At 43.6% G+C, this 24,013-nt stretch overlaps 2 protein-coding genes across 5 annotated transcripts; both read right to left on the bottom strand.

The window, feature by feature from the left end:
* Positions 1-206: 206 nt before the first annotated feature.
* Positions 207-16,856, bottom strand: SLC39A2 (solute carrier family 39 member 2). 3 transcript variants are annotated; one of them, XM_055537174.1, is made up of 5 exons: positions 16,675-16,856; positions 2,653-3,722; positions 2,332-2,462; positions 2,057-2,107; positions 207-1,112 (listed from the first exon to the last, which is right to left on the bottom strand). In XM_055537174.1, the coding sequence occupies exons 2-5, from the start codon at positions 2,765-2,767 to the stop codon at positions 480-482; spliced, it is 930 nt and encodes a 309-aa protein (XP_055393149.1). In that variant the 5' UTR covers positions 2,768-3,722; positions 16,675-16,856; the 3' UTR covers positions 207-479. The 3 variants fall into 3 exon arrangements, with proteins under 3 accessions (XP_055393149.1, XP_055393150.1, XP_055393151.1); XM_055537175.1 differs by lacking the exon at positions 207-1,112 and adding an exon at positions 1,189-1,763; XM_055537176.1 differs by lacking the exon at positions 207-1,112 and adding an exon at positions 1,666-1,763 and having other exon boundaries at positions 2,057-2,102.
* Positions 16,857-17,000: 144 nt separating this feature from the next.
* METTL17 (methyltransferase like 17) lies at positions 17,001-23,406 on the bottom strand. Of its 2 annotated transcripts, XM_055537172.1 has the most exons (14): positions 23,250-23,406; positions 22,937-23,090; positions 22,716-22,850; positions 21,763-21,841; positions 21,427-21,508; positions 21,032-21,105; positions 20,474-20,568; positions 20,078-20,148; positions 19,781-19,888; positions 19,438-19,506; positions 18,693-18,743; positions 18,366-18,458; positions 17,958-18,142; positions 17,001-17,884 (listed from the first exon to the last, which is right to left on the bottom strand). In XM_055537172.1, the coding sequence occupies exons 1-14, from the start codon at positions 23,328-23,330 to the stop codon at positions 17,782-17,784; spliced, it is 1,380 nt and encodes a 459-aa protein (XP_055393147.1). In that variant the 5' UTR covers positions 23,331-23,406; the 3' UTR covers positions 17,001-17,781. The 2 variants fall into 2 exon arrangements, with proteins under 2 accessions (XP_055393147.1, XP_055393148.1); XM_055537173.1 differs by lacking the exon at positions 19,438-19,506.
* Between the last annotated feature and the right edge of the window lie 607 nt (positions 23,407-24,013).

The following is a 24,013-nucleotide window of genomic DNA, read 5'->3' on the forward strand; positions in this document are numbered from 1 at the left end:
ATAAGGTGGTAGTGAGTTGTTGGAATTTCAGCAATGCTCCCGTAATTGGAGGGGCTGGGCCTGCAACTGACAGAATGAATGACTGGGGGCCCAATTCCAGAAAACAAGACTGTATCCCACACTCACCCTTCCCGCTCGCCACTCCACCACCTCCTGACCAGGCACCTCCTAGGCAACCCAGAGAAATGAAGCACAGCACAGCTGAAGGGGAAGGACAAAATGACATTTTATTACACATAACAGCACAAACGGGACAAGAGTCAAATCCTTTCATTTATAAGCACTCAACCAAAACAACTTTTTCTCAGTATGAGAAATGGCATCTCATGTGGTGAAAAGTTGGGGTCCAGGTTACGGCACAATGCCTAGTAAATGTCACTGTGTCTCAGGGAAGAAATGTCAGAGGGCGAAGTCATTTGAGCAGCTTTTCCTGGGGATAGGGAGGTCATCTTGGGTCCACCAGAAAAGTCAGGAATCTCTCATGCCCACAAGGCAATGACAGCCATAAAAGCAAAACCAGCAGCTACACAGCTCCACTTGGCCAGAGGGGCTTCAGGACTTGCAAGTTCCCGGGGCAGAATTTCCAGGAAGGTGACATACAGGAAGGTACCAGCTGCCATGCCTTCTAACACAGACTGTGCCAAACCTTGCCCAGCTTTAGAGTCTCCTTGAGGCACGGCCAGCCCTATGGCTAGGCCCAGGGGGGACATGAGAGCTAAAGACAGGATGGAGAGCACGGCCCAAAGTGATTTAGTGCCTACCTGCACCAGCCGCAGTCCTACGCCAAACACCACGATCCCCTTGTGAGCCAGGACAGCAAGACAGAGCTGCACAGTAGATGCGACTGTGAGCTGCAGCCCCACAGCTAGACCTTCAAACACAGAGTGAAAGGAGAGCGAGAGCAAAAGGATGAGTGCTCGAAAGGGACCCCGTGAGGGTGAGGGTAGAGGTCCATGGCTGTGAGGTGCAAGCTCATGAGCTGTACCCAATTCCTGCTCCTGCACTTTGGGTGTTTCAGCAGTCCCAGGACAGCACTGCAATGCCAGCGACTCCAAAAGGAAGACAAGGAAGAAGCCCAGGGAGATGATGAGCTCTCCGTAGGGATACTCCATCTGGTAGGAACAGAAAGAGGTGTTGTGAGATGGCAAAGTGTGCTGTGCTTGTGCTCAGTCATATCCAACTGTTTGCGATCCTCTGGACTGTAGCCCGTCAGGTTCCATGGGATTTTCCAGGCAAAGTACTGGAGTGGGTTGCCATTTCCTTCTCCAGGGGTTCTTTCCCACCCAGGGATCGAATTCGAGTCTCCTGCGTTGATGGTGGTTTCTTTACTGCTAAGCCCTGGGGGAAGTAAGGAAGGGAAGAAATTGCACAGGATTGGGACTGGGCTGACAGAGAAGGCAATGGCAACCCACTCCAGCACTCTTGCCTGGAAAATCCCATGGACAGAGGAGCCTGGTAGGCTGCAGTCTATGGGGTCACGAAGAGTCAGACACGACTGAGCGACTTCACTTTCTCTTTTTACTTTCATGCATTGGAGAAGGAAATGGCAACCCACTCCAGTGTTCTTGCCTGGAGAATCCCAGGGATGGGGGAGCCTGGTGGGCTGCCGTCTATGGAGTCGCACAGAGTCGGACACGACTGAAGCGACTTAGCAGCAGTAGCAGCAGCAGGGACTGGGCTGAAGAGAATTGGAAGTGTGGTAACAGAACATAAAAAGGGGAATGAAGCCAAGAGGAGACATGGATGTTTGACCGCAAGAAAACCTGAGGAAATAAGGGAAAGAATATAAATAGGGTTAGAAATACAGGGAAATGATATGAAGCATATATCAAAGGGTCCAGAGAAAGAATGGAAGGTTAAACAAGAGTTCTCTCTGGGTTTCATAAGCCCAGAAGGATTGAGTGGCTCCACCTTTCCTTGCCAACAACAATGTTAGAGCTGAAGGCAGGAGGAATTCTTAGAATTCCACACACAAATCCTCTCAAAAAGGTCTGGGCATGAAAGCAATCTTTGGTTCTCCTTACTGTCCAGGTAAGGGCTGGTGGGAGACACTTACATAAGCTGAATCAGCATCATCATCAGAATGCCCCTCACTCTTTGTCCTGTTCTAGGGAGAAGAAAGCACAAATTATATAAGGGAAAGCAGCTCAGCTTCCTGTTCTATGCCGTTGGCTCTACCACTTTCCTTCAAGGCCAATCTGACCTGTTTCCATCACTCCACACAAGAGCCATCATCTTCCTCGTGGTTCCTGCTGTCTTTGACCTTGTCACTTTCCCCCCTTTCTTCCCCTCCTTCTGTTCATCATTCTGGCCTCACGGTCTGCCACTCACCTGTATCACCAAGTTCTGGATCTCTGATTTAATCCCCTCCAAGGCTTCAGCAGTCATGTGCATGAACCCCGCTCCCAGGAAAACACCAGCAGATGTGCAGCCCAGGAAACTGAGGACCCGGCGGTGACAACCTAATTAAAAGCAGGAGTTACAATCCAGTTGGCAAAGAGGAGATAAGAAGAAGGTGACTAAGGAGCCACGGGCAGCACTCAATGTCCGAAGACTGGGGATGATGAGAGAATCAGAGCAAGATATCAGGACAGGGTGACAAGGCTGAAGTCAGACTTAGGTTGTGGGGACAAAGATGTGATAGGGCTGTACCTGTGGCTGTAGTAGTCTGGAACCACTTGAAGCAGATGGGAATAAGGCCACAGACCAGAGTGAGCACCAGCAGGGCAAACAGGCAGCCAATTTTTGCTCCTAGCAGTGGTTCCATCCTTGTGGTACAGGGTTAGTAGAGGCCTCAGAAAGACAGGTGGAGTTATAGTCTTTGGAGCAGGAGGGGTGTCTCAGGTGGTCAGAGCTGGACTGTTCACCCTCCTGAGTTTCAGGAGGCTATCAGGAATCCTCTTTCTGGTCTATGTTGCCTCTTCTTGTGTAGCCTTACATAGGAAGCTTGCCCAGCCCCAGTTTCTCGCTCTTCCCCTACATGCAGGCCCCTCCCCTGGCTGACGCCTTCCTGAATTTAGAAACCAGAAACTCCAGACTCTCTGCCAGGCATGGCCTGGTGCAGTGTCTTCTCCTCCTCTTCAATGCTGTGACTAATCCAGGGGCTGTCGAGTCTTAGTTCTGGCTTGGGGCTGTTCTAATCCAGAGTGTGTATAGTAGCTCTCCCCAGCTGTTTTGTCCTGGGGACAATCTGATCTTGCCTCGCTCAGGACATTTGATCTAAGCCTTTCATACCCTGTCTACTCCGTCTCAAGTCCTTTAGGTTGCTCTGTTGATACCTGAACTGCATCCTTTCAAAGGGGATTTGGGGCCACTTGGGATAAGAAGGGGAGAAGGAAATGGCACTCCACTCCAATATTCTTGCCTGGAAAATCCCATGGACAGAGGAGCCTGGTGGTCTGCAGTCCATGGGGTCGCTGAGAGTCAGACACGACTGAGCGACTTCACTTTCTCTTTTTACTTTCATGCATTGGAGAAGGAAATGGCAACCCACTCCAGTGTTCTTGCTTGGAGAATCCCAGGGACGGAGGAGCCTGGTGGGCTGCCGTCTATGGGGTCACACGGAGTCCGACATGACTGAAGTGACTTAGCAGCAGCAGCAGCAGCAGCAGGAATAAAGAGGTGGGGCTGGCAAGTAGCGCTGCCACCACTCTGAGAACTAGTAGAGGAGGGGACTCCGCTATCCTGTCACTCCAGAGAAATAGCTCCAGGCATGGAAATGTCTAGAAGGAAGTTGAGATTTCTAGTATTACAACAGTGATACTGTTACAACTTTTGACTATGCCTTTTTCCTGATATAAATTATAGAAAAGGGAATGAGAGTTTTAAGATGAAGAAAGTTGCTCTAGTTCTGAAACAGCAAGGCTTAGAGGAAAACAGAAACAAACCAAGTATACTGAAGGCTCCTGCCTGGACATGTAAAGATGGAGATGGAACATTGAGGCCTGAGGGGAACCGACTCTTGAGGCAAATGTGTATGGGGTTAACTCTGAGGGAGTTGAGAAAGTTGAAAGGGAAGAAGGCAGAAAAAAATAGAAGCCAAGCAGCTGTTGATTACCCTGTTCAGGTGGACTGCCTAACAATCCTGAGACCTGTTAAGCCAGTTCTCAGGAAGCTGGGGGTGACTTTCCCCCTCCCCCCTCCCCCCATTATCTGGTGGAAGCAGCAGGATTCTTCCAGGAGAGGATGAGCTGAAGACTTGTGTGGGGACCACTGAAAATCTGAGGATTCTCTTCATTATAGGATAGGCCATGACAACAGACCTCTCTACCTTTTAAGAAATCGCAAGATTCATTTCCATTCTTTGAAAACTTGTTATTATTATTAAAGCTTTAAGTGAACACAGGTATATAGGGGTACTGTTGCTGAAACTCGTCTCTGTTCACCAGAGTGAACAGAAACATAAAGACAGTTTTGGGTGAAGTATAAAAGAGTAGTTTTTTTTTATTGTGCCATGCAAAGGAGGCCACTGCAGGTTAATGTCCTACAGACTGTGCCTTCCCTCGAAAGAGAACAGCAAGGGGTCTTATAGTTTGAGGGTGGAAACCAGGACTATAGATAAGGATCAGGGTAGATCAAGCTTGCATTCTTCACTTCCAGAAACTTTCAAAATTGTCAAAGTTGGTGTTAGGTGCTCCTGGGACTGATTCTGGTGGTCCTTGAGATGATCACACCATGCATGACCTTTCTTTCTGGAATGAATGATGCTCACAAGGGAAGGGAGTTTTAGGGAGTGTTTTCTTGGAGAAGTAAACACCAGGTGCACAGTACAATTCTGGCTAGAAGGCAATCATTTGAGAAGTGCAATTAAGAAAGAAAAGCAGCTATGAGAGTGTTGCAGTCTTTTACAGACCGGGACCTGGGGACTGCAGTCAACCAAGAGAAAGAGAGAAAAAGACAGAAAGAGCAATATCCCTGGGGTTATGTGGAAAACCAATAAAGCCCATACACAGGACTTGTACCACTCACGAAGGCACAGGGTGTCCTCTCAAGGAGGTCTTGAAAGCCTGGGTGAGAAAGTGAGCTCAGTAGGTTTCCATGCTCTGAAGAAGTAGCTGGAGATAGAAAGAAGGATGCAGGGGACTCAAGTCTCTAGTGGAACAAGGGTATTTTATTAGCATGCTTATAAGAAATGCATGCTTATATATCTTCAGTAAAATGATTACTCAGCCGTTAAAAAGAATGAAATTCCACCAGTTGCAAGGATAGTCTAATAAGTACAAGGTCACTGAAGAGAGTCACTGAAGGGAGTCACTTGAAGGGAATCCAAGCAGGTGCTCTTTCCCATGATCTCAGTCCTGAGAACTGCATGCAGCTCTACTCGTTCCTGTATCCCAGGAACTGATAAGGAACAGACAGTCCTTGAGAAACGGCACACAAAGGAAGAAAATGCAACATATTGGATCCCTTAAAGTTGACCATCCCCTGACAATTCCTTTTTTAATTTTTTCATAATTGTGGGTGACTGTAGATACTTTTGTGAAAAAGGCCCTGACCAAATGAGTTTGTTTAGTTTGAACAATTTTAGTTGAAAGGCATCAGTATACTACAAATATAACCATCAGGATAATTATCAGCATCATAGCTCCAGATCCAATACTATGTATAATGCTTTGAAATTATTCTCGAGGGTCTAGCCCAGATAATTAATCAGGTTGCTGTTCAGCTAAGGTTTCCAGATTTTTGGAAGCGGGTAGACTGTTAGAGAAAGTTTCAAAGATTTCTTTTGGTAATAATTGTACATTTAAGGAAGCATTATCATGTAAGTCTTGCAAATGAAATTTGATTTGTTCCCAATTGTAGGCACTATAGTTGAACCGAATGGGGGTCATACAAAATTGAGTAGAATTTCAGTTATATTTTAGTATAGCTTGTTTTTGCAAATCTATTAATTGATCTCTAACCTATTGGATGGCTATTTTTATTTCTTGTATTTCATCTTGAATTTCCTCATTTACCTGAGTCTGAGTGGTCCACATAGTATGAGCATCTTTGGTCCAATTTTGAATAAAGTTGTGTGTTTGAATTGAGGTTTGTAAAGCAATGCCTGCAACAGCGGCAGTAGTGCAAATGGCCATTAATCCCCAAATGCCAAGAATTAACCATCCAATGAATTGTTTAGATCATTGAAGTGATTTTGTAAGTAGCTGGGAGGCAAAACCTGCCATGGGACCCTCTTCCCAGGGTCATTGGAGATCTATTGGCAACCATAGATTACGACGCGAATGAAGAATCAAAAGGGATTCATTTTTCAAAGAGACAGAGGAATTAAAACAAGCATATAATTTGCAATCTATACAAGGCACAAAACATAAAGTCTTATTAAACTGCAAGTTCCCTATAGCTATAACAAAAGGAGGGGGAACACAAGCTTGTATGAAATATGAATGATTATAATGAAAGGAATAGTTACTATGACTATGACTGGTCCCCATAAAATACCCAGTCCAAGTTCCAAGTTCTTCAGTGCTTGCGGCAAGTTTCCAGATGTCCCATTGTTCAGGCCCAATCCGTTTATTGAGGATGATTCGATGTCGAGGGGGTGCCATTCCACCGTCAAGCCAGCCAAGAAGTCCTTTGTTAATACACTGAAGTCCATTGTAGTATTAGTAACCTTTTATGCTACTTGCGTAGTATAATCATATACAGTGCTGTTAATATCATCTGAGCAGTTAGACAACTACATACCATGGGGTCTCCAATAATCAATGGTGTTCAGTTCAGTTCAGTTTAGTCACTCAGTTGTGTCTGCCTCTTTGTGACCCCATGAATCGCAGCATGCCAGGCCTCCCTGTCCATCACCAACTCCCAGAGTTCACTCAGACTCATTTCCATCGAGTCAGTGATGCCATCCAGCCATCTCATCCTCTGTCGTCCCCTTCTCCTCCTGCCCCCAATCCCTCCCAGCATCAGAGTCTTTTACAGTGAGTCAACTCTTTGCATGAGGTGGCCAAAGTACTGGAGTTTCAGCTTTAGCATCATTCCTTCCAAAGAAATCCCAGGACTGATCTCCTTCAGAATGGACTGGTTGGATCTCCTTGCAGTCCAAGGGACTCTCAAGAGTCTTCTCCAACACCACAGTTCAAAAGCATCAATTCTTCAGCACTCAGCTTTCTTCACAGTCCAACTCTCACATCCATACGTGAGCACTGGAAAAACCATAGCCTTGACTAGAAGCACCTTTGTTGGCAAAGTAATGTCTCTGCTTTTCAATATGCTATCTAGGTTGGTCATAACTTTTCTTCCAAGGAGTAAGCGTCTTTTAATTTCATGGCTGCAGTCACCATCTGCAGTGATTTTGGAGCCCCCCAAAATAAAATCTGACACTGTTTCCACTGTTTCCCCATCTATTTCCCATGAAGTGATGGGACCAGATGCCATGATCTTTGTTTTCTGAATGTTGAGCTTTAAGCCAACTTTTTCACTCTCCTCTTTCACTTTCATCAAGAGGCTTTTTAGTTCCTCTTCACTTTCTGCCATAAGGGTGGTGTCATCTGCATATCTGAGGTTATTGATATTTCTCCTGGCAATCTTGATTCCAGCTTGTGCTTCTTCCAGACCAGCGTTTCTCATGATGTACTCTGCATATAATTTAAATAAGCAGGGTGACAATATACAGCCTTGACGTACTCCTTTTCCTGTTTGGAACCAGTCTGTTGTTCCATGTCCAGTTCTAACTGTTGCTTCCTGACCTGCATATAGGTTTCTCAGGAGGCAGGTCAGGTGGTCTGGTATTCCCATCTCTTTCAGAATTTTCCACAGTTTATTGTGATCCACACAGTCAAAGGCTTTGGCATAGTCAATAAGGCAGAAATAGATGTTTTTCTGGAACTCTCTTGCTTTTTCCATGATCCAGCGGATGTTGGCAATTTGATCTCTGGTTCCTCTGCCTTTTCTAAAACCAGCTTGAACATCAGGAAGTTCACGGTTCACATATTGCTGAAGCCTGGCTTGGAGAATTTTGAGCATTACTTTACTAGCGTGTGAGATGAGTGCAATCGTGTGGTAGTTTGAGCATTCTTTGGCGTTGCCTTTCTTTGGGATTGGAATGAAAACTGACCTTTTCCAGTCTTGTGGCCACTGCTGAGTTTTCCAAATTTGCTGGCATATTGAGTGCAGCACTTTCACAGCATCATCTTTCAGGATTTGAAATAGCTCCACTGGAATTCCATCACCTCCACTAGCTTTGTTCCTAGTGATGGTAAGGCCCACTTGACTTCCCATTCCAGGATGTCTGGCTCTAGGTCAGTGATCACACCATCGTGATTATCTGGGTCGTGAAGCTCTTTTTTGTACAGTTCTGTGTATTCTTGCCATCTCTTCTTAATATCTTCTGCTTCTGTTCGGTCCATACCATTTCTGTCCTTTATCGAGCCCATCTTTGCATGAAATGTTCCTTTGGTATCTCTGATTTTCTTGAAGAGATCTCTAGTCTTTCCCATTCTGTTGTTTTCCTCTATTTCTTTGCATTGATCGCTGAAGAAGGCTTTCTTATCTCTTCTTGCTATTCTTTGGAACTCTGCATTAAGATGCTTATATCTTTCCTTTACTCCTTTGCTTTTCGCTTCTCTTCTTTTCACAGCTATTTGTAAGGCCTCCTCAGACAGTCATTTTGCTTTTTTGCATTTCTTTTCCATGGGGATGGTCTTGATCCCTGTCTCCTGTACAATGTCACAAACCTCCATCCATAGTTCATCAGGCCTCTGCTCACGCTGAATTAATGAATCATACTTACTGGGCCTATATACCCAAGCCCCCTTTACTGCAGTTATAAAATGGACAGATAAAGGACGAATCGTATCCACTGATGACTCAGTACATATGCTTCTTCCTTGGAGCTTGGAGGGGCCCTCTCATCCTGAGAAAAAAGGAAGACTAATATTTCTCTAGGGTATGAAGTCCTTCGTCTATGCATAGGTTCAACAGAATTATGCATTAACTTAAGCCGACAAACATGGGCTTTCATTCCGCCTCCAAAGAAGAACTTTCGGACATTGCTTGGACAGTTTACTACCCTTTCTTTCTATGAGAACCATGTCAACACTACTGAAACTCTAGGAAAAGGACAAAAATCATTATGTAAAGGGTTTACATATAAAAACTTTAAATATACTCCTATTCATTGGGACAGATGTCAGGCTAAATCAGGAAAATTAATGTTTGTGGCCAATTACACCATTGATTGGATGCAATCTCAAAAACGACAGAATGATCTCTGTTCGTTTCCAAGGCAAACCATTCAATATCACGGTAATCCAAGTCTATGCCCCAACCAGTAACGCTGAAGAAGCTGAAGTTGAACAGTTCTATGAAGACCTACAAGACCTTCTAGAACTAACACCCAAAAAAGATATCCTTTTCATTATAGGGGACTGGAATGCAAAAGTAGGAAGTCAAGAAACACCTGGAGTAACAGGCAAATTTGGCCTTGGAATACGAAATGAAGCAGGGCAAAGACTAATGGAGTTTTGCCAAGAAAATGCACTGGTCATAGCAAACACCCCCTTCCAACAACACAAGAGAAGACTCTGCACATGGACATCACCAGATGGTCAACACGGAAATCAGACTGATTATATTCTTTGCAGCCAAAGATGGAGAAGCTCTATACAGTCAGCAAAAACAAGACCAGGAGCTGACTGTGGCTCAGACCATGAACTCCTTATTGCTAAATTCAGACTGAAATTGAAGAAAGTAGGGAAAACCACTAGACCATTCAGGTATGACCTAAATCAAATCCCTTATGATTATATAGTGGAAGTGAGAAATAGATTTAAGGGCCTAGATCTGATAGATAGAGTGCCTGATGAGCTATGGAATGAAGTTCGTGACACTGTACAGGAGACAGAGATCAAGACCATCCCCATGGAAAAGAAATGCAAAAAAGCAAAATGGCTATCTGGGGAGGCCTTACAAATAGCTGTGAAAAGAAGAGAAGCAAAAAGCAAAGGAGAAAAGGAAAGGTATAGGCATCTGAATGCAGAGTTCCAAAGAATAGCAAGAAGAGATAAGAAAGCCTTCTTCAGCGATCAATGCAAAGAAATAGAGGAAAACAACAGAATTGGAAAGACTAGAGATCTCTTCTAGAAAATTAGATATACCAAGGGGACATTTCATACGAAGATGGGCTCAATAAAGACAGAAATGGTATGGACCTAACAGAAGCAGAAGATATTAAAAACAGGTGGCCGGAATACACAGAAGAACTGTACAAAAAAGATCTTCACGACCCAGATAATCACGATGGTGTGATCACTGACCTAGAGCCAGACATCCTGGAATGTGAAGTCAAGTGGGCCTTGGAAAGCATCACTAGGAACAAAGCTAGTGGAGGTGATGGAATTCCAGTTGAGCTATTTCAAATCCTAAAGGAGGATGCTGTCAAAGTGCTGCACTCAATATGCCAGCAAATTTGGAAAACTCAGCAGTAGCCACAGGACTGAAAAAGTCAGTTTTCATTCCAATCCCAAAGAAAGACAATGCCAAAGATGCTCAAACTACCGCACGATTGCACTCATCTCACACGCTAGTAAAGTAATGCTCAAAATTCTCCAAGCCAGGCTTCAGCAATATGTGAACCGTGAACTTCCTGATGTTCAAGCTGGTTTTAGAGAAGGCAAAGGAACCAGAGATCAAATTGCCAACATCCGCTGGATCATAGAAAAAGCAAGAGAGTTCCAGAAAAACATCTATTTCTGCCTTATTGACTATGCCAAAGCCTTTGACTGTGTGGATCACAATAAACTGTGGAAAATTCTGAAAGAGATGGGAATACCAGACCACCTGATCTGCCTCTTGAGAAATTTGTATGCAGGTCAGGAAGCAACAGTTAGAACTGGACATGGAACAACAGACTGGTTCCAAACAGGAAAAGGAGTACGTCAAGGCTGTATATTGTCACCCTGCTTATTTAACTTATATGCAGAGTACATCATGAGAAACGCTGGACTGGAAGAAACACAAGCTGGAATCAAGATTGCCAGGACAAATATCAATAACCTCAGATATGCAGATGACACCACCCTTATGGCAGAAAGTGAAGAGGAACTAAAAAGCCTCTTGATGAAAGTGAAAGAGGAGAGTGAAAAAGTTGGCTTAAAGCTCAACATTCAGAAAACGAAGATCATGGCATCCGGTCCCATCATTTCATGGGCAATAGATGGGGAAACAGTGGAAACGGGGTCAGACTTTATTTTTTTGGGCTCCAAAATCACTGCAGATGGTGACTGCAGGCATGAAATTAAAAAGACGTTTACTCCTTGGAAGAAAAGTTATGACCAACCTAGATAGCATATTGAAAAGCAGAGACATTACTTTGCCAACAAAGGTGCTTCTAGTCAAGGCTATGGTTTTTCCAGTGGTCATGTATGGATGTGAGTTGGACTATGAAGAAAGCTGAGCGCCGAAGAATTAATGCTTTTGAACTGTGGTGTTGGAGAAGACTCTTGCGAGTCCCTTGGACTGCAAGGAGATCCAACCAGTCCATCCTAAAGGAAATCAGTCCTAGGTATTCTTTGGAAGGAATGATGCTAAAGCTGAAACTCCAGTACCTTGGGCACCTCATGTGAAGGGTTGACTCATCTGAAAATTCTCTGATGTTGGGAGGAATTGGGGGCAGGAGGAAAAGGGGATGACAGAGGATGAGATGGCTGGATGGCATCACCGACTTGATGGATGTGGGTTTGGGTGAACTCCGGGAGTTGGTGATGGACAGGGAGGCCTGGCATGCTGCAATTCATGGGGTCACAAAGAGTTGGACACGACTGAGCGACTGAACTGAACTGAAAGAGGGTCTAATCCAATTTATATCACCTAAAATTTTTTGAAAATCATTCAAGGTTGATAATTTATCAGTACAAATCTGTTTTAGTTGGGGAGTAATATGTTGTATATTAATAACAAATCTTCAGTAATGGTAAGGTGTAGAGGTTTGAATTTTTTCAGGGGCAATGATTAATCCAGTCTTTCAAGCATTGTTGAGCTGTTCAAACATGTGTTGAGTTTCTAAAACAGATGGAGTTGAAAACAATACATCATCCATATAATGAATAACAAGAAAGGAAATTGTTTTGTTGTAGGTTCAAGGGCTTTGGCTACATAGTATTGGCACATGGTGGGAGAATTCATCATTCCTTGAGGCAATACAGTCCACTGGTATCGTTTATGAGGCCTGGTGTGATTAGGATAAGGAAGAGAGAAAGTAAATCTCTCTCGGTTTAGAGGGTGTAAAGGTATAGTAAAAAAGCAATCCGAATGCAGAGTTCCAAAGAATAGCAAGAAGAGATAAGAAAGCCTTCTTCAGCGATCAATGCAAAGAAATAGAGGAAAACAACAGAATGGGAAAGACTAGAGATCTCTTCAAGAAAATCAGAGATACCAAAGGAACATTTCATGCAAAGATGGGCTCGATAAAGGACAGAAATGGTATGGACCGAACAGAAGCAGAAGATATTAAGAAGAGATGGCAAGAATACACAGAACTGTACAAAAAAGAGCTTCACGACCCAGATAATCACGATGGTGTGATCACTGACCTAGAGCCAGACATCCTGGAATGGGAAGTCAAGTGGGCCTTACCATCACTAGGAACAAAGCTAGTGGAGGTGATGGAATTCCAGTGGAGCTATTTCAAATCCTGAAAGATGATGCTGTGAAAGTGCTGCACTCAATATGCCAGCAAATTTGGAAAACTCAGCAGTGGCCACAAGACTGGAAAAGGTCAGTTTTCATTCCAATCCCAAAGAAAGGCAACGCCAAAGAATGCTCAAACTACCACACGATTGCACTCATCTCACACGCTAGTAAAGTAATGCTCAAAATTCTCCAAGCCAGGCTTCAGCAATATGTGAACCGTGAACTTCCTGATGTTCAAGCTGGTTTTAGAAAAGGCAGAGGAACCAGAGATCAAATTGCCAACATCCGCTGGTTCATAGAAAAAGCAAGAGAGTTCCAGAAAAACATCTATTTCTGCCTTATTGACTACGCCAAAGCCTTTGACTGTGTGGATCACAATAAACTGTGGAAAATTCTGAAAGAGATGGGAATACCAGACCACCTGATCTGCCTCTTGAGAAATTTGTATGCAGGTCAGGAAGCAACAGTTAGAACTGGACATGGAACAACAGACTGGTTCCAAATAGGAAAAGGAGTACGTCAAGGCTGTGTATTGTCACCCTGTTTATTTAACTTATATGCAGAGTACATCATGAGAAACGCTGGACTGGAAGAAACACAAGCTGGAATCAAGATTGCCAGGACAAATATCAATAACCTCAGATATGCAGATGACACCACCCTTATGGCAGAAAGTGAAGAGGAACTAAAAAGCCTCTTGATGAAAGTGAAAGAGGAGAGTGAAAAAGTTGGCTTAAAGCTCAACATTCAGAAAACGAAGATCATGGCATCCGGTCCCATCACTTCATGGGCAATAGATGGGGAAACAGTGGAAACGGGGTCAGACTTTATTTTTCTGGGCTCCAAAATCACTGCAGATGGTGACTGCAGCCATGAAATTAAAAGACGCTTACTCCTTGGAAGGAAAGTTATGACCAACCTAGATAGCATATTGAAAAGCAGAGACATTACTTTGCCAACAAAGGTTCATCTAGTCAAGGCTATGGTTTTTCCTGTGGTCATATATGGATGTGAGAGTAGGACTGTGAAGAAGGCTGAGCGCCGAAGAATTGATGCTTTTGAACTGTGGTGTTGGAGAAGACTCTTGAGAGTCCCTTGGACTGCAAGGAGATCCAACCAGTCCATTCTGAAGGAGATCAGTCCTGGGTATTCTTTGGAAGGAATGATGCTAAAGCTGAAACTCCAGTACTTTGGCCACCTCATGCGAAGAGTTGACTCATTGGAAAAGACTCTGATGCTGGGAGGGATTGGGGGCAGGAGAAGAGGACGACAGAGTATGAAATGGCTGGATGGCATCACTGACTCGATGGACGTGAATCTGAGTGAACTCCGGGAGTTGGTGATGGACAGGGAGGCCTGGCGTGCTGTGATTTATGGGGTCACAAAGAGTTGGACACGACTGAGCAACTGATCTGATCCGATAAATCTGTAATAATAATATGCCAGTTTTGAGGAATAGTGGTGGGTGATACAATTCCTGGTTGTAATGCATCCATAGGTTTCATAGATGCATTAACTTTTCTAAGGTCTGTTAAGATATGCCATTTGTTAGATATCTTTCTTATAACAAAAATGAGCGAGTTCCAAGGGGAATAAGATTCCTCAATAAGTTTTAATTTCAATCTGTCCAAATAGGGTCATCATTCTTCCAAGTTATTTTAATAATTGCATTGTTTCTTAAATGAGCAGTGGCCCCTAGGAAAAATGTGGAATATATATTTGTGCTTGCTATTGTATAAGTAAATCTCTATTAAATTAAGGGGTGCATCTATCACGTAAGGTTGTAATGTTGCCGGTTGGCCTTCTGGTCCCTTACAAGGATAAATTTAAGTATTTTGATGGAGTTCTTGTTATTTTGGTTTGAGAAATTCCTGTAATTTGGCAAGAAATTCTCTGTATTGGCCAACATTTGGGCCATAAATATTTGGAAATAACAGTAATATTGGATCTAGTATCAAGAAGACCAGAAAATCTTTTGCCATTAATTTTGATATTTATATTTGGTTGTGCATATTCAGATATTATTGATGTCCATAAGGATTATTTTCGATCTGTATTGCCAAGTCTATCTGTCTGTATACTATTAGAGGAGTTAATAGAAATGTAAGGTAAAAAGAACTGGTTGGGCAATTTTGTTCCCCTTTTTGAATTGCCATAGTATCTGAGATGACATCATAATTTGATTTTCTCCCTTATAATCTAAATCAATTATTCCAGGGTAAACAGTAATTCTTTTAGAAGTCAAACTAGATTGGCCAAGTAAAAGGTCGAAGGTTTGTGGGGGTAGAAAGGGTATCTGCCTCATTAGTTTAAGTGGGACCTTATATATTTCTCAACTAGCTGCTGAGAATAGATGAAAAGAATACCTCAACATTTTAAGAGTTCTATTAGGCCCTTTCCCAAGACATATATCCTGAGATAACTTTGGCACAAGATTAGCCAGGGAGAACAGGTTCCAGACAAAGTCTCTGGGCAAGATATATTGTTGCTGTGTAATCAGGGGTACAAGTCTTGAGATATAGATTCCCAGGAAATATTTGTTATAATTAAAATCATTAACATAGGGCCTAGGAAAAGCATTTACATGAGTAAGACATTGTGGTGTGTAATCATCAGCTCTGGACCTAAAGAAAGGTCAGTTCTCTGGCAAGATACATTGTTGCACAAGGCTTAAGGAAAACATGAGTGAGAATGCTTGTCTCTTCCTTAAAGGGCCCTGGATTGCTTGCCTAAGCTTTAATTCTTTCATTTCGTCCTGCTTTTAGGAGAATATGGTTGCCAGGGACAGGGGTGAAGAAATTGTTCTGTAACTTCTTCCTGCTGGGAAGGGGTGTAGACCCCAAATTGTTGAGGCAATATAGTCTCCTTATCCTCATATTGAGGGTCTCTGATCCAGGGGCCCTTAGGCAGTGGAAACCTCAGGAGCATGAACAATCATCTGTAACTTAAATGCCTAAGCCACTTAGATACAAAGTTCATTATACAGTTACTGATATAAAAAGCAAACAGCAAGAATAAGCTGACTACAATTATTATAGTCAAGATAGTTTTCCATCAAGGAGGGCTTTGTATTTGAGCTTCTATAGAATCAAATTGTCTTGTATTGGTTAACATTTCAAAAGTAATTTGGTTTTGGAGAGTGCCAGCTTGAGCATTAGAATTGGCACCATCTTGGGCCATATCCTGAAACCACATTGTCCATTGAAAATATTCTCCTGGTTTAAGAAGAGCCCTTATCAAAAGTTGCCAATCATAAGGAACAAAATTTCCAATAGAAGATGCCATAGTGTTTAAAAGTTCTTTAGTAAAAGGTGAATGAGGGCCGTACATAGTTACAGCCTTTTTCATTTGTTGCATGTGAGAAAAATCAAAGCCTTCATAATGAGGTATTATTTGCCCCTGGGCATTAACATTTCTTAATACAGGAAAAGCCTGTATTGGCCTCAGAGACTCAAGATTGCAAAGCCAGCAACTCAGAGAGCCTCCGTCGTGAAGGAGAATGAGTAGATAGTTTTTTCTCATAAATACGAGTGCGTGCTAAAGGCTTATCGTTGTTTTCCAAAAAACCATTATCAGCTTTAGTGTCAAAGAGAGCCTCAGAAGAGTCACTGTCAGAGTCATTTTGTCCTTGAATTGAAGGGACTTTTGGTTTTGTGTCTATTGCGAGAGGAGGAGCACTTGGGGCCGCCGGAACAGGGCTAGTAGGAAAATTCTGAAATATTTTATGTTCTAATTGGGCCTTTTGAAAAGTTTCATCATCTAATTCATATTCATGTAACAAGTGTTCCGCTTGTTGTTGAATATCAGGAGGGCTAGAATTATCTTGAAATGGCAGAATCACAGCTTTAATGAGAGTCCATAGGGGCCAGAAATCTATTGGAATATTTTTTACCCATTTAGTGGCTTGTTCCAACATTCTCTTTGACCCGGTGCCAAATTATTAGTCGACACAAACCCAGAAGTCCTTGAACTTTAAATGATGAAGTAAAGTAGAAAAATGGTGAGGCTTTCCAGCTGTTTGTCCCATAACCCCGCACTTACCGATCTCCGTAGGTCCCAGTCACTCCGTCCTGTTTGCCAAGGGTGAATACCATGTCCGTTTCGGGTGCCATTTGTTGCGGTCTTTTACAGACCGGGACCTGGGGACTGGAGTCGACAAAAAGAAAGAAAGAGAGAGAAAGAGCAATATCCCTTGGGCTATGTGGAAAACCAATAAAGCCCATACACAGGACTTGTACCACTCACGAAGGCACAGGGTGTCCTCTCAAGGAGGTCTTGAAAGCCCGGGCAAGAAAGTGAGTTCGTTAGGTTTCCACGCTCTGAAGAAGTAGCTGGAGACAGAAAGAAGGATGCGGGGGACCCAAGTCTCTAGTGGAACAAGGGTATTTTATTAGCATGCTTGTAAGAAATGCATGCTTATATATCTTCAGTAAAATGATTACTCAGCTGTTAAAAAGAATGAAATTCCACCAGTTGCAACAAAATGGATAGTCTAATAAGTACAAGGTCACTGAACAGAGTCACTGAAGGGAGTCACTGAAGGGAATCCAAGCAGGTGCTCTTTCCCATGATCTCAGTCCTGAGACAGAGAAGGCTATGGCACCCCACTCCAGTACTCTTGCCTGGAAAATCCCATGGATGGTAGAGCCTGGTAGGCTGCGGTCGATGGGGTCGGTAAGAGTCGGACACAACTCCACTTTCACTTTTCACTTTCATGCATTGGAGAAGGAAATGGCAACCCACTCCAGTGTTCTTGCTTGGAGAATCCCAGGGATGGGGGAGCCTGGTGGGCTGCCGTCTATGGGGTCACACAGAGTCGGACACGACTGAAGTGACTCAGCAGCAGCAGCAGTCCTGAGAATTGCATACAGCTCTACTCGTTCCTGTATCCCAGGAACTGATAAGGAACAGAGTCCTTGACAAATGGCACACAAAGAAAGAAAATGCAACATATTGGATCCCTTAAAGTTGAATGTCCCCTGACACGAGAGGATGGCCAAGTAAGCTCAAAGAATACGGTCTACTACAATGGAGGATATTTGAACTAGTGTTTTTTTGCTGTAACAGTAATAGCACTCCCATCCTGGACACCAGGTAGCTTCCGCCTCGGCCATCAAGATAGAAGAAAACACTTGTCACACATCCGTGTCAACTCTCAGGGGCATCTTGAGCAGATGGAGGAAGTTCCGATGGTGTGATCACAGGTAAAAGATCTCCCCAGGAACTGACCCGGGCACAGCGATACAAATCCCTACAGAAAAGAGAGGGTCAATGTGGGCTGCAGGTCTTGCTACCTCCCACCAACTCTGGTCACACCTCCACACCTGCCATGTCTGCGGGCTGTGATCACAGCATGCTGCATATGCCCATCTGGACAGCACAGGTGGCAATGCACATGGCGTGGCCGTTTAAGAACAGGCTGAGTGATTCGGGGCCAGCGATTAGCCTCCTCTGGAGATCCTCGGGCAAGGATTACCAAGGAGAACTTTTCTTCCTTCGGCTTCTTGTTCTAAGACAAGGATACAGAGATGGCTTGCAGGAAAAGATGAGGGAAAAAAATTCTTCCAACCTCATTCCTGTGACTCTTCTCATATTCTATAAGTCATATACATTCAGACCCTAAAATCTCCAAGCATTCTCTGGAATTTCCCAAATCCTCCCATCTCTGAATCTTTTTCACTGTGCTTTCCCAGGCTATTTTCTCCCTACCACAATATTCTCAGAGTACATACCCAGCTGAAGGGGATGGGATGGTAGGCCTGGGAAAAGCTACAGGCCAGGGGCTTAGAGGCTGTCAACTGGGGACATGGAAGTTCATGGGGACACTGTGAACACAAAGACATGATGTAAGACAAAAGAACCACAATCATAAAACCTAGAAACTATGAGTAATAGAGTCAAGAAGGGCTAGGGATAAGGGAGCACAGAGCAGACGAAAGGGCAAGCCAGGGGAATCACTAAGGAGGAATCAAGAGTAGAGGATGGTGGCTAGCCCTCTTTTCCTGGCCAGCCCTGAGTTCAGATCTTTGCTTGCTGGGAAAGGCAGAAGTAATACTCACTGGGGCAAAGACAAAACCAGGTCGAGGGTCCAAAGGTGACTTTTCTTTTCCCTGAAATCAAAGGAAATGAAAAAAAATTTTAGGCTGGGTTGAGGGGTCTGTTCTAACTCAATCTCTGCACTCAATAAATTGAGGACTCCTCTAACATTCAATTCTGGTAATTATTAACTATGTTCTTTGAATTAAGCTGGCTGTTTCTCTAATACACCAAACAAAGAACTTTCTCTTTGCAGCAAGAGAAAGGCAGAAACTTGGCACATAGTATGGTGCTCTCCCTTGTCAGTAACCTTCACTCTCAAAAAAAAACCCCATTTCAAGACAATGAAATTTGCCATTATACACTGGTTCATACGGTCCTAAACAGATAAGGTTCTTGGCTCAGAAGTACCCTGGATCAGAGGCTGGCAAAAAAAAATTTTTTTAAAGGTCCAGAGACTAGGCAAAATCTGTTTCCTACTGCTATCTGTATGGTGAAAATAGCCACAGGCAACAGATGTATAGCCACAGACACATGGTTATAGATGCACAAATAAGCACTGCTCATATAAAAACAGGTGGCAGGCTGGATCTGATCCATAGGCCGGAGTTTGTCAACTACTACCCTATATCATGACTTCATGTGCCTACTATCTCCAGAGTCATCCTTATTACTATATGCGAGTCCCTTCAGTTTTCAAGGGAGTGCCAAGAACTGGTGAGAATAAGTGGGGAAAGGAGGGTAAGGTGAAAGGAGAAAGAACCTTACATTAAGGACCAGGTCCCTGGCGTCCATGAGAAGGGAGTGCCCAGCTTTTGTTCCATTCTCTATCAATACCTGATTACAAAAGGGGAAGAAAGAAGCCTCGAATTACATGAAAACATAAATGTCAGTGGCTCTGGAAGAGCATTCTCAAATAGAATAGGGATTCTAAATGAAACGGGTATTACATATATGATGTAGATGGAGACCTGAAAAGAGGGACAAAGGGATCTATGTAGGATGAAAATGGTTAAAAATGAAGACAAGCTCCAATGGGGACAAGGAAAGGCATGAAACAAACTCATGAAGCTGCTTAAAAACTTGAAGGGAAAAAGGGGCTTCCACTTACCAGAAAATGACCTGTCTTGCGCCACAAGGTCTGGACTACGTCAGTGCGGTCAGCCTTGCTGGGCAGCTCACTGAGAGAAAAGGCTGCTACCACCACATCGAATTGTACCTGGTGCACAAGACGAGGAAAATGACCGACCTGACATCTCCCTCTTTTAAAGAGTACAACAAAGGTCTATCCCACTAAATTTCTTCTGCTTTCTTTTAATTTCTAACAGAATGCTAGGTTGTAAAGCCAGGGCCACAGTTTTCCATCTGCATACTCCACATCTGGCATACTTTAAACACTGCCACTTGCCTTGGGTGATACAGGTAGAAACTGTCTGAAAAAGACACCTGGAACACAAGGCATCCCAGATCCTGAACCACCTATGGAGGAAAGTAGAGATGTGGCAACTATGAGTGTGGGTATAAACTGAAGGGACAAAATGCTAGCTGAGGATGAGATGCAACAGAGTAGACAACCATTAAAAAAAAGGGCAGGGGGAATATTGGGTCATTTGTCCTGTTATTCTTACCCTTCCCATCCACAGTCCAACAGAGGCCCCCAGCATCTTTAACAAGGTCATTGCATCACACATCTTTAACTTTCAGGCCTCTCCTGTACTCCCCAATAAAAGACCCTTTCTGGTACTCCTTTGCTTTGCAAACGCCTTCAACTTTGGAAAAGCCCTTCCTTACATTTTGTCCTCACCTTTCAGCAGCTTTTCTGCCAATTCCAACATGGCAGCTGAGCTGTCCACACACATATACTCACGTAGGCTCTGGCCCCAAGTACTATGAGCAGCCCTAAAGTGGCAAAAAATAAATCATCACATTCTCATGACAAAGTTGTCCCTACAAGAGACCCCTCTGTCCCTAACCCAACCTTGGGGAAACAGAGTGCTATGTTAAAATAGTTGGAAAAACTAGCAATCTTATTTTCTTGTTTCATCTACAACTCTTAAGAAGACTCAAAAACTACATGAACACACACACAAAAATCTTGATGATATGTAAATCCCTGTCCGAGATCAAATTCCTTTCCTTTTTTATCCTTCTTAATGTGGGTTTTTTCACTTGACATTTCTTTAAGTTCTCACCCTAATTTATATATCTTCTCATGCCTTGTCTAATCTGAGGGAAGAAACACATCAGTTCCCAATTTTCCTCTTCTTCCTTTGGTTCTCCAGTCTCTTGATATTGACGTGGTATAAGCTAGCTCTAGCTCTCTATAGAGTTGGAACTGACAGAGACAGAGAAAGATACTCACCAGGTGACAGAGCCAGTACCCGAGCCAAAGTCCATCAAGGTTTGTGGCTGGAACTCTGGAAGGCGAGCTTGGATCTGAAGAAATATTCAATACCCCACAGTGGAGAAGACAGACATACATTTAAGGTCTTGGTAAACATGAATTAAGGGACCGCAACAGAGGAAATGACACGTGAATGTCTTTTAAGATTCAGTGTAAACGCCTTATAGAATAGAAAGCTCTTAGAACAGTGATTCTAAACCTTTTTTGGGTCAAAAATTCCTTTCAGATGATAAAGACAACCTCTCGAAAAAAATGCACATGTAATGTCCCAAGAATCTTGTCCCAGAAGATTACTTTATGAAGAAGGGAACTGATAGTAAAAAGTTTCTGGTTGGAAGTTGAGGGAATTTCACCTCATGGAAAGCTCTGGAGACTGCTGCAAAGCCACCATCCAATCTTGCTGCCATATACACCAGGCTCAGTCCCTCACTGTAGCTGCCAGAAAAATCAGACATACCACTGGGAATTAACCTCTATCCTGCAGCTACCCTCCAGACTTTTAGGAAATGAAATCTTTGCAAAGGGCTCTTTCAGCTCAACCCTTTCACTGATCAACACAGAATCGTCTTAGGGAGACTTACAAACCAGACTACTTTTTCAAACACTAAATGGTGTAATTGTATTTCCCCAACTCTCCTTCTCAAAAGCCAAACTCTTCCTTCTCCTGCAGCCCTTCTAGTCTCCCTTACCTCAGTTCTTGCCAATGATAGGTAGTTTTGCGTAAGGCGCGCAGGACTTCTTCATGATGTTTCTCTGTCTGACATGAGTCTGGGGTAAGAACAAGGACTGGAAGTAAGGACCTAGGAAGAACAGGGCTCAGATACAATATCTGAATTTACTGCCTGCCATTCCCCACCAGTTCCCACATGGAAAATGCTTAAGAGAGAAGCCAAACTAGAGAAGAGTTTCAGGTAAGAATAATAACCACCACCACCACCACCATAGTATATCAGATAATATATTGCCTCTAACAGCAGTTCTTTCAATTCAACCAACTCTATCTCACAGGTTTTGTTCTGTATTAAAAGCAAGTGTAATAAAAAGTTAAAGGATAGGATAAAGACAGTACCTTGTAGATTTCTTCAATTCCCCCAAATTTAACAATGTGATGTCTCCAAAGTTCCCATAGGAAGGAAAGGGGCTTGAAAGGAAACTTGTCTTACAATTGTGTTCAGTTCTGTACTGTTTTACCTACGGAGTGCCTACTACGAACCAGGTACTACAAGAAGTTCAGGGAATACAAGATGAACAAAAGGCAGGCCTCTTAATAGGAAGGAACTCACAATCATGAAAATAACTTGACAAACTAATTCTCCTTTCCCTGTAGTACTGGAGACGGACTTTATTTTACCTGAACAAAAACTTAGACGGTCTTAATCCAGTGGACTTGGGGGGAAAAAAAAGATCTAAATTTCAACAGTAGACTGAAGCACTCATTGACCTTTACTAAAGCCCTGAATTTAGTAGGCAATCTCTGAAATTACCTATCTTCTTTTAGAAAGGCAACATTATGAATAACTACTCTGGTTAGAAAGTCAAATAAGAAACTGCAGTATTTATTTAAGAGGCTGCAGAATTATTACTCACTCTTCATTTCTCTCTGCTCTTTCTATTTGGCTTACTCTTTATTTTTAAGACCCACCTGCGTTTTCCAGGATTTTTTTCTCAAGAAGAACTGCCCGTTTTTGTAGCTCCTCTGGCTCTACAGGTAAATGCCGGCTCCAGAGATAATTGGTTAGGGCTTGCACCTGCTTCTTCATATTGGGCATCGCGCTCCCTATGGATCAAAGATGCAAAGAGGAATCACTTGTACGCAGGGCCCAATCTCCGCTTCTTGAGCTTCCATTTCCCACCTTTACTCACCCAGCAGCAGTAACTGCGCGGCTTCGGCCAATGCTTGCGGCAGCCGCACGCATGACAGCTGCAGGATGCCAGGGTGCCGGCGATGGGGCCTCTTCCCCAGGAAATCGGACTTGTTATCCACGTGGGATACGCCGGGCACGAGGGCAGCAAGCGCCTGCAGAAAAAGAAAAGCTAATGGGGGGGGGGGGAGGGGGCACAGAGGATGGCTGCAGGCACTGGCTAAAGGAGGAACTGCCGAAAGCGCACCTCCTCGGAGAGGAGCTGTTCTTGAGATTCACAGCCTCTTTTGAAAGCAGGGAAAATAGGTACTCACTCGGAACTGGGGAGCTATTCCAAAGCTGCGGCGCCATCTGCCTATTGTCAGCAGATACCGCGACCCTCTACCGGTCGCCATGGAGCCAGCGGTGAACCGGAACCGGAAATTTAGGTGCAGTGTCTGTCACTCTCACTAGCTGCAGCGAACATCCTGCGCGAACATTGGCGCCGGGCAGCAACAGCCAATGCGGAGAACGAGTGCTTGCTAGTAGCCAATAAACAATCGATCTGTAAATCGCCTTGGAGGCCGTTTGTGCACCTCAATTCCAGCGTAGCCAGCCGGAAGCTAGGTGACTTCCACGCTGCGTTGTGATTTGTCTCCGCCTCCAGAAATCGGAGGGGCGGGGTTAGATAGGTATGGGCTGGCCCTATGCTGGATTCCCCAGAAACGCGTCCCAGGAAGGCAAAGAATTTGTGTTTGTTTTAACTACCAATGTTCTTTGTTTTACCTTCTGGAGAACACTGAATTCTTGGAGTTTTTACCTCCTGTGTGGAATGGAGAGACTGCAGTAATGGGAAGATAAACAAGGAAAGCCAGATTTAGGAGACCAAATTGATGGAATAATAGATAATAGATTTAATGTTTCTTACTTGTTAGTTTCTCTTAATATTAAACCAGTACTTTTAAACCAGGTAAATAGCTACCATGAGAACCTTATGTGACAGGTAGTGTGGCAAGCGCTGTTATATGGTACTAGCTTATTTAGTCCCCATACTTCTAAAGGATAGATTTTGCACCCAAGGAAAGTGAAAGTTCAGGTG

The sequence above is a fragment of the Bubalus kerabau genome, chromosome 10 (genome assembly GCF_029407905.1).
Source record: "Bubalus kerabau isolate K-KA32 ecotype Philippines breed swamp buffalo chromosome 10, PCC_UOA_SB_1v2, whole genome shotgun sequence".
NCBI lineage: Eukaryota > Metazoa > Chordata > Mammalia > Artiodactyla > Bovidae > Bubalus > Bubalus kerabau.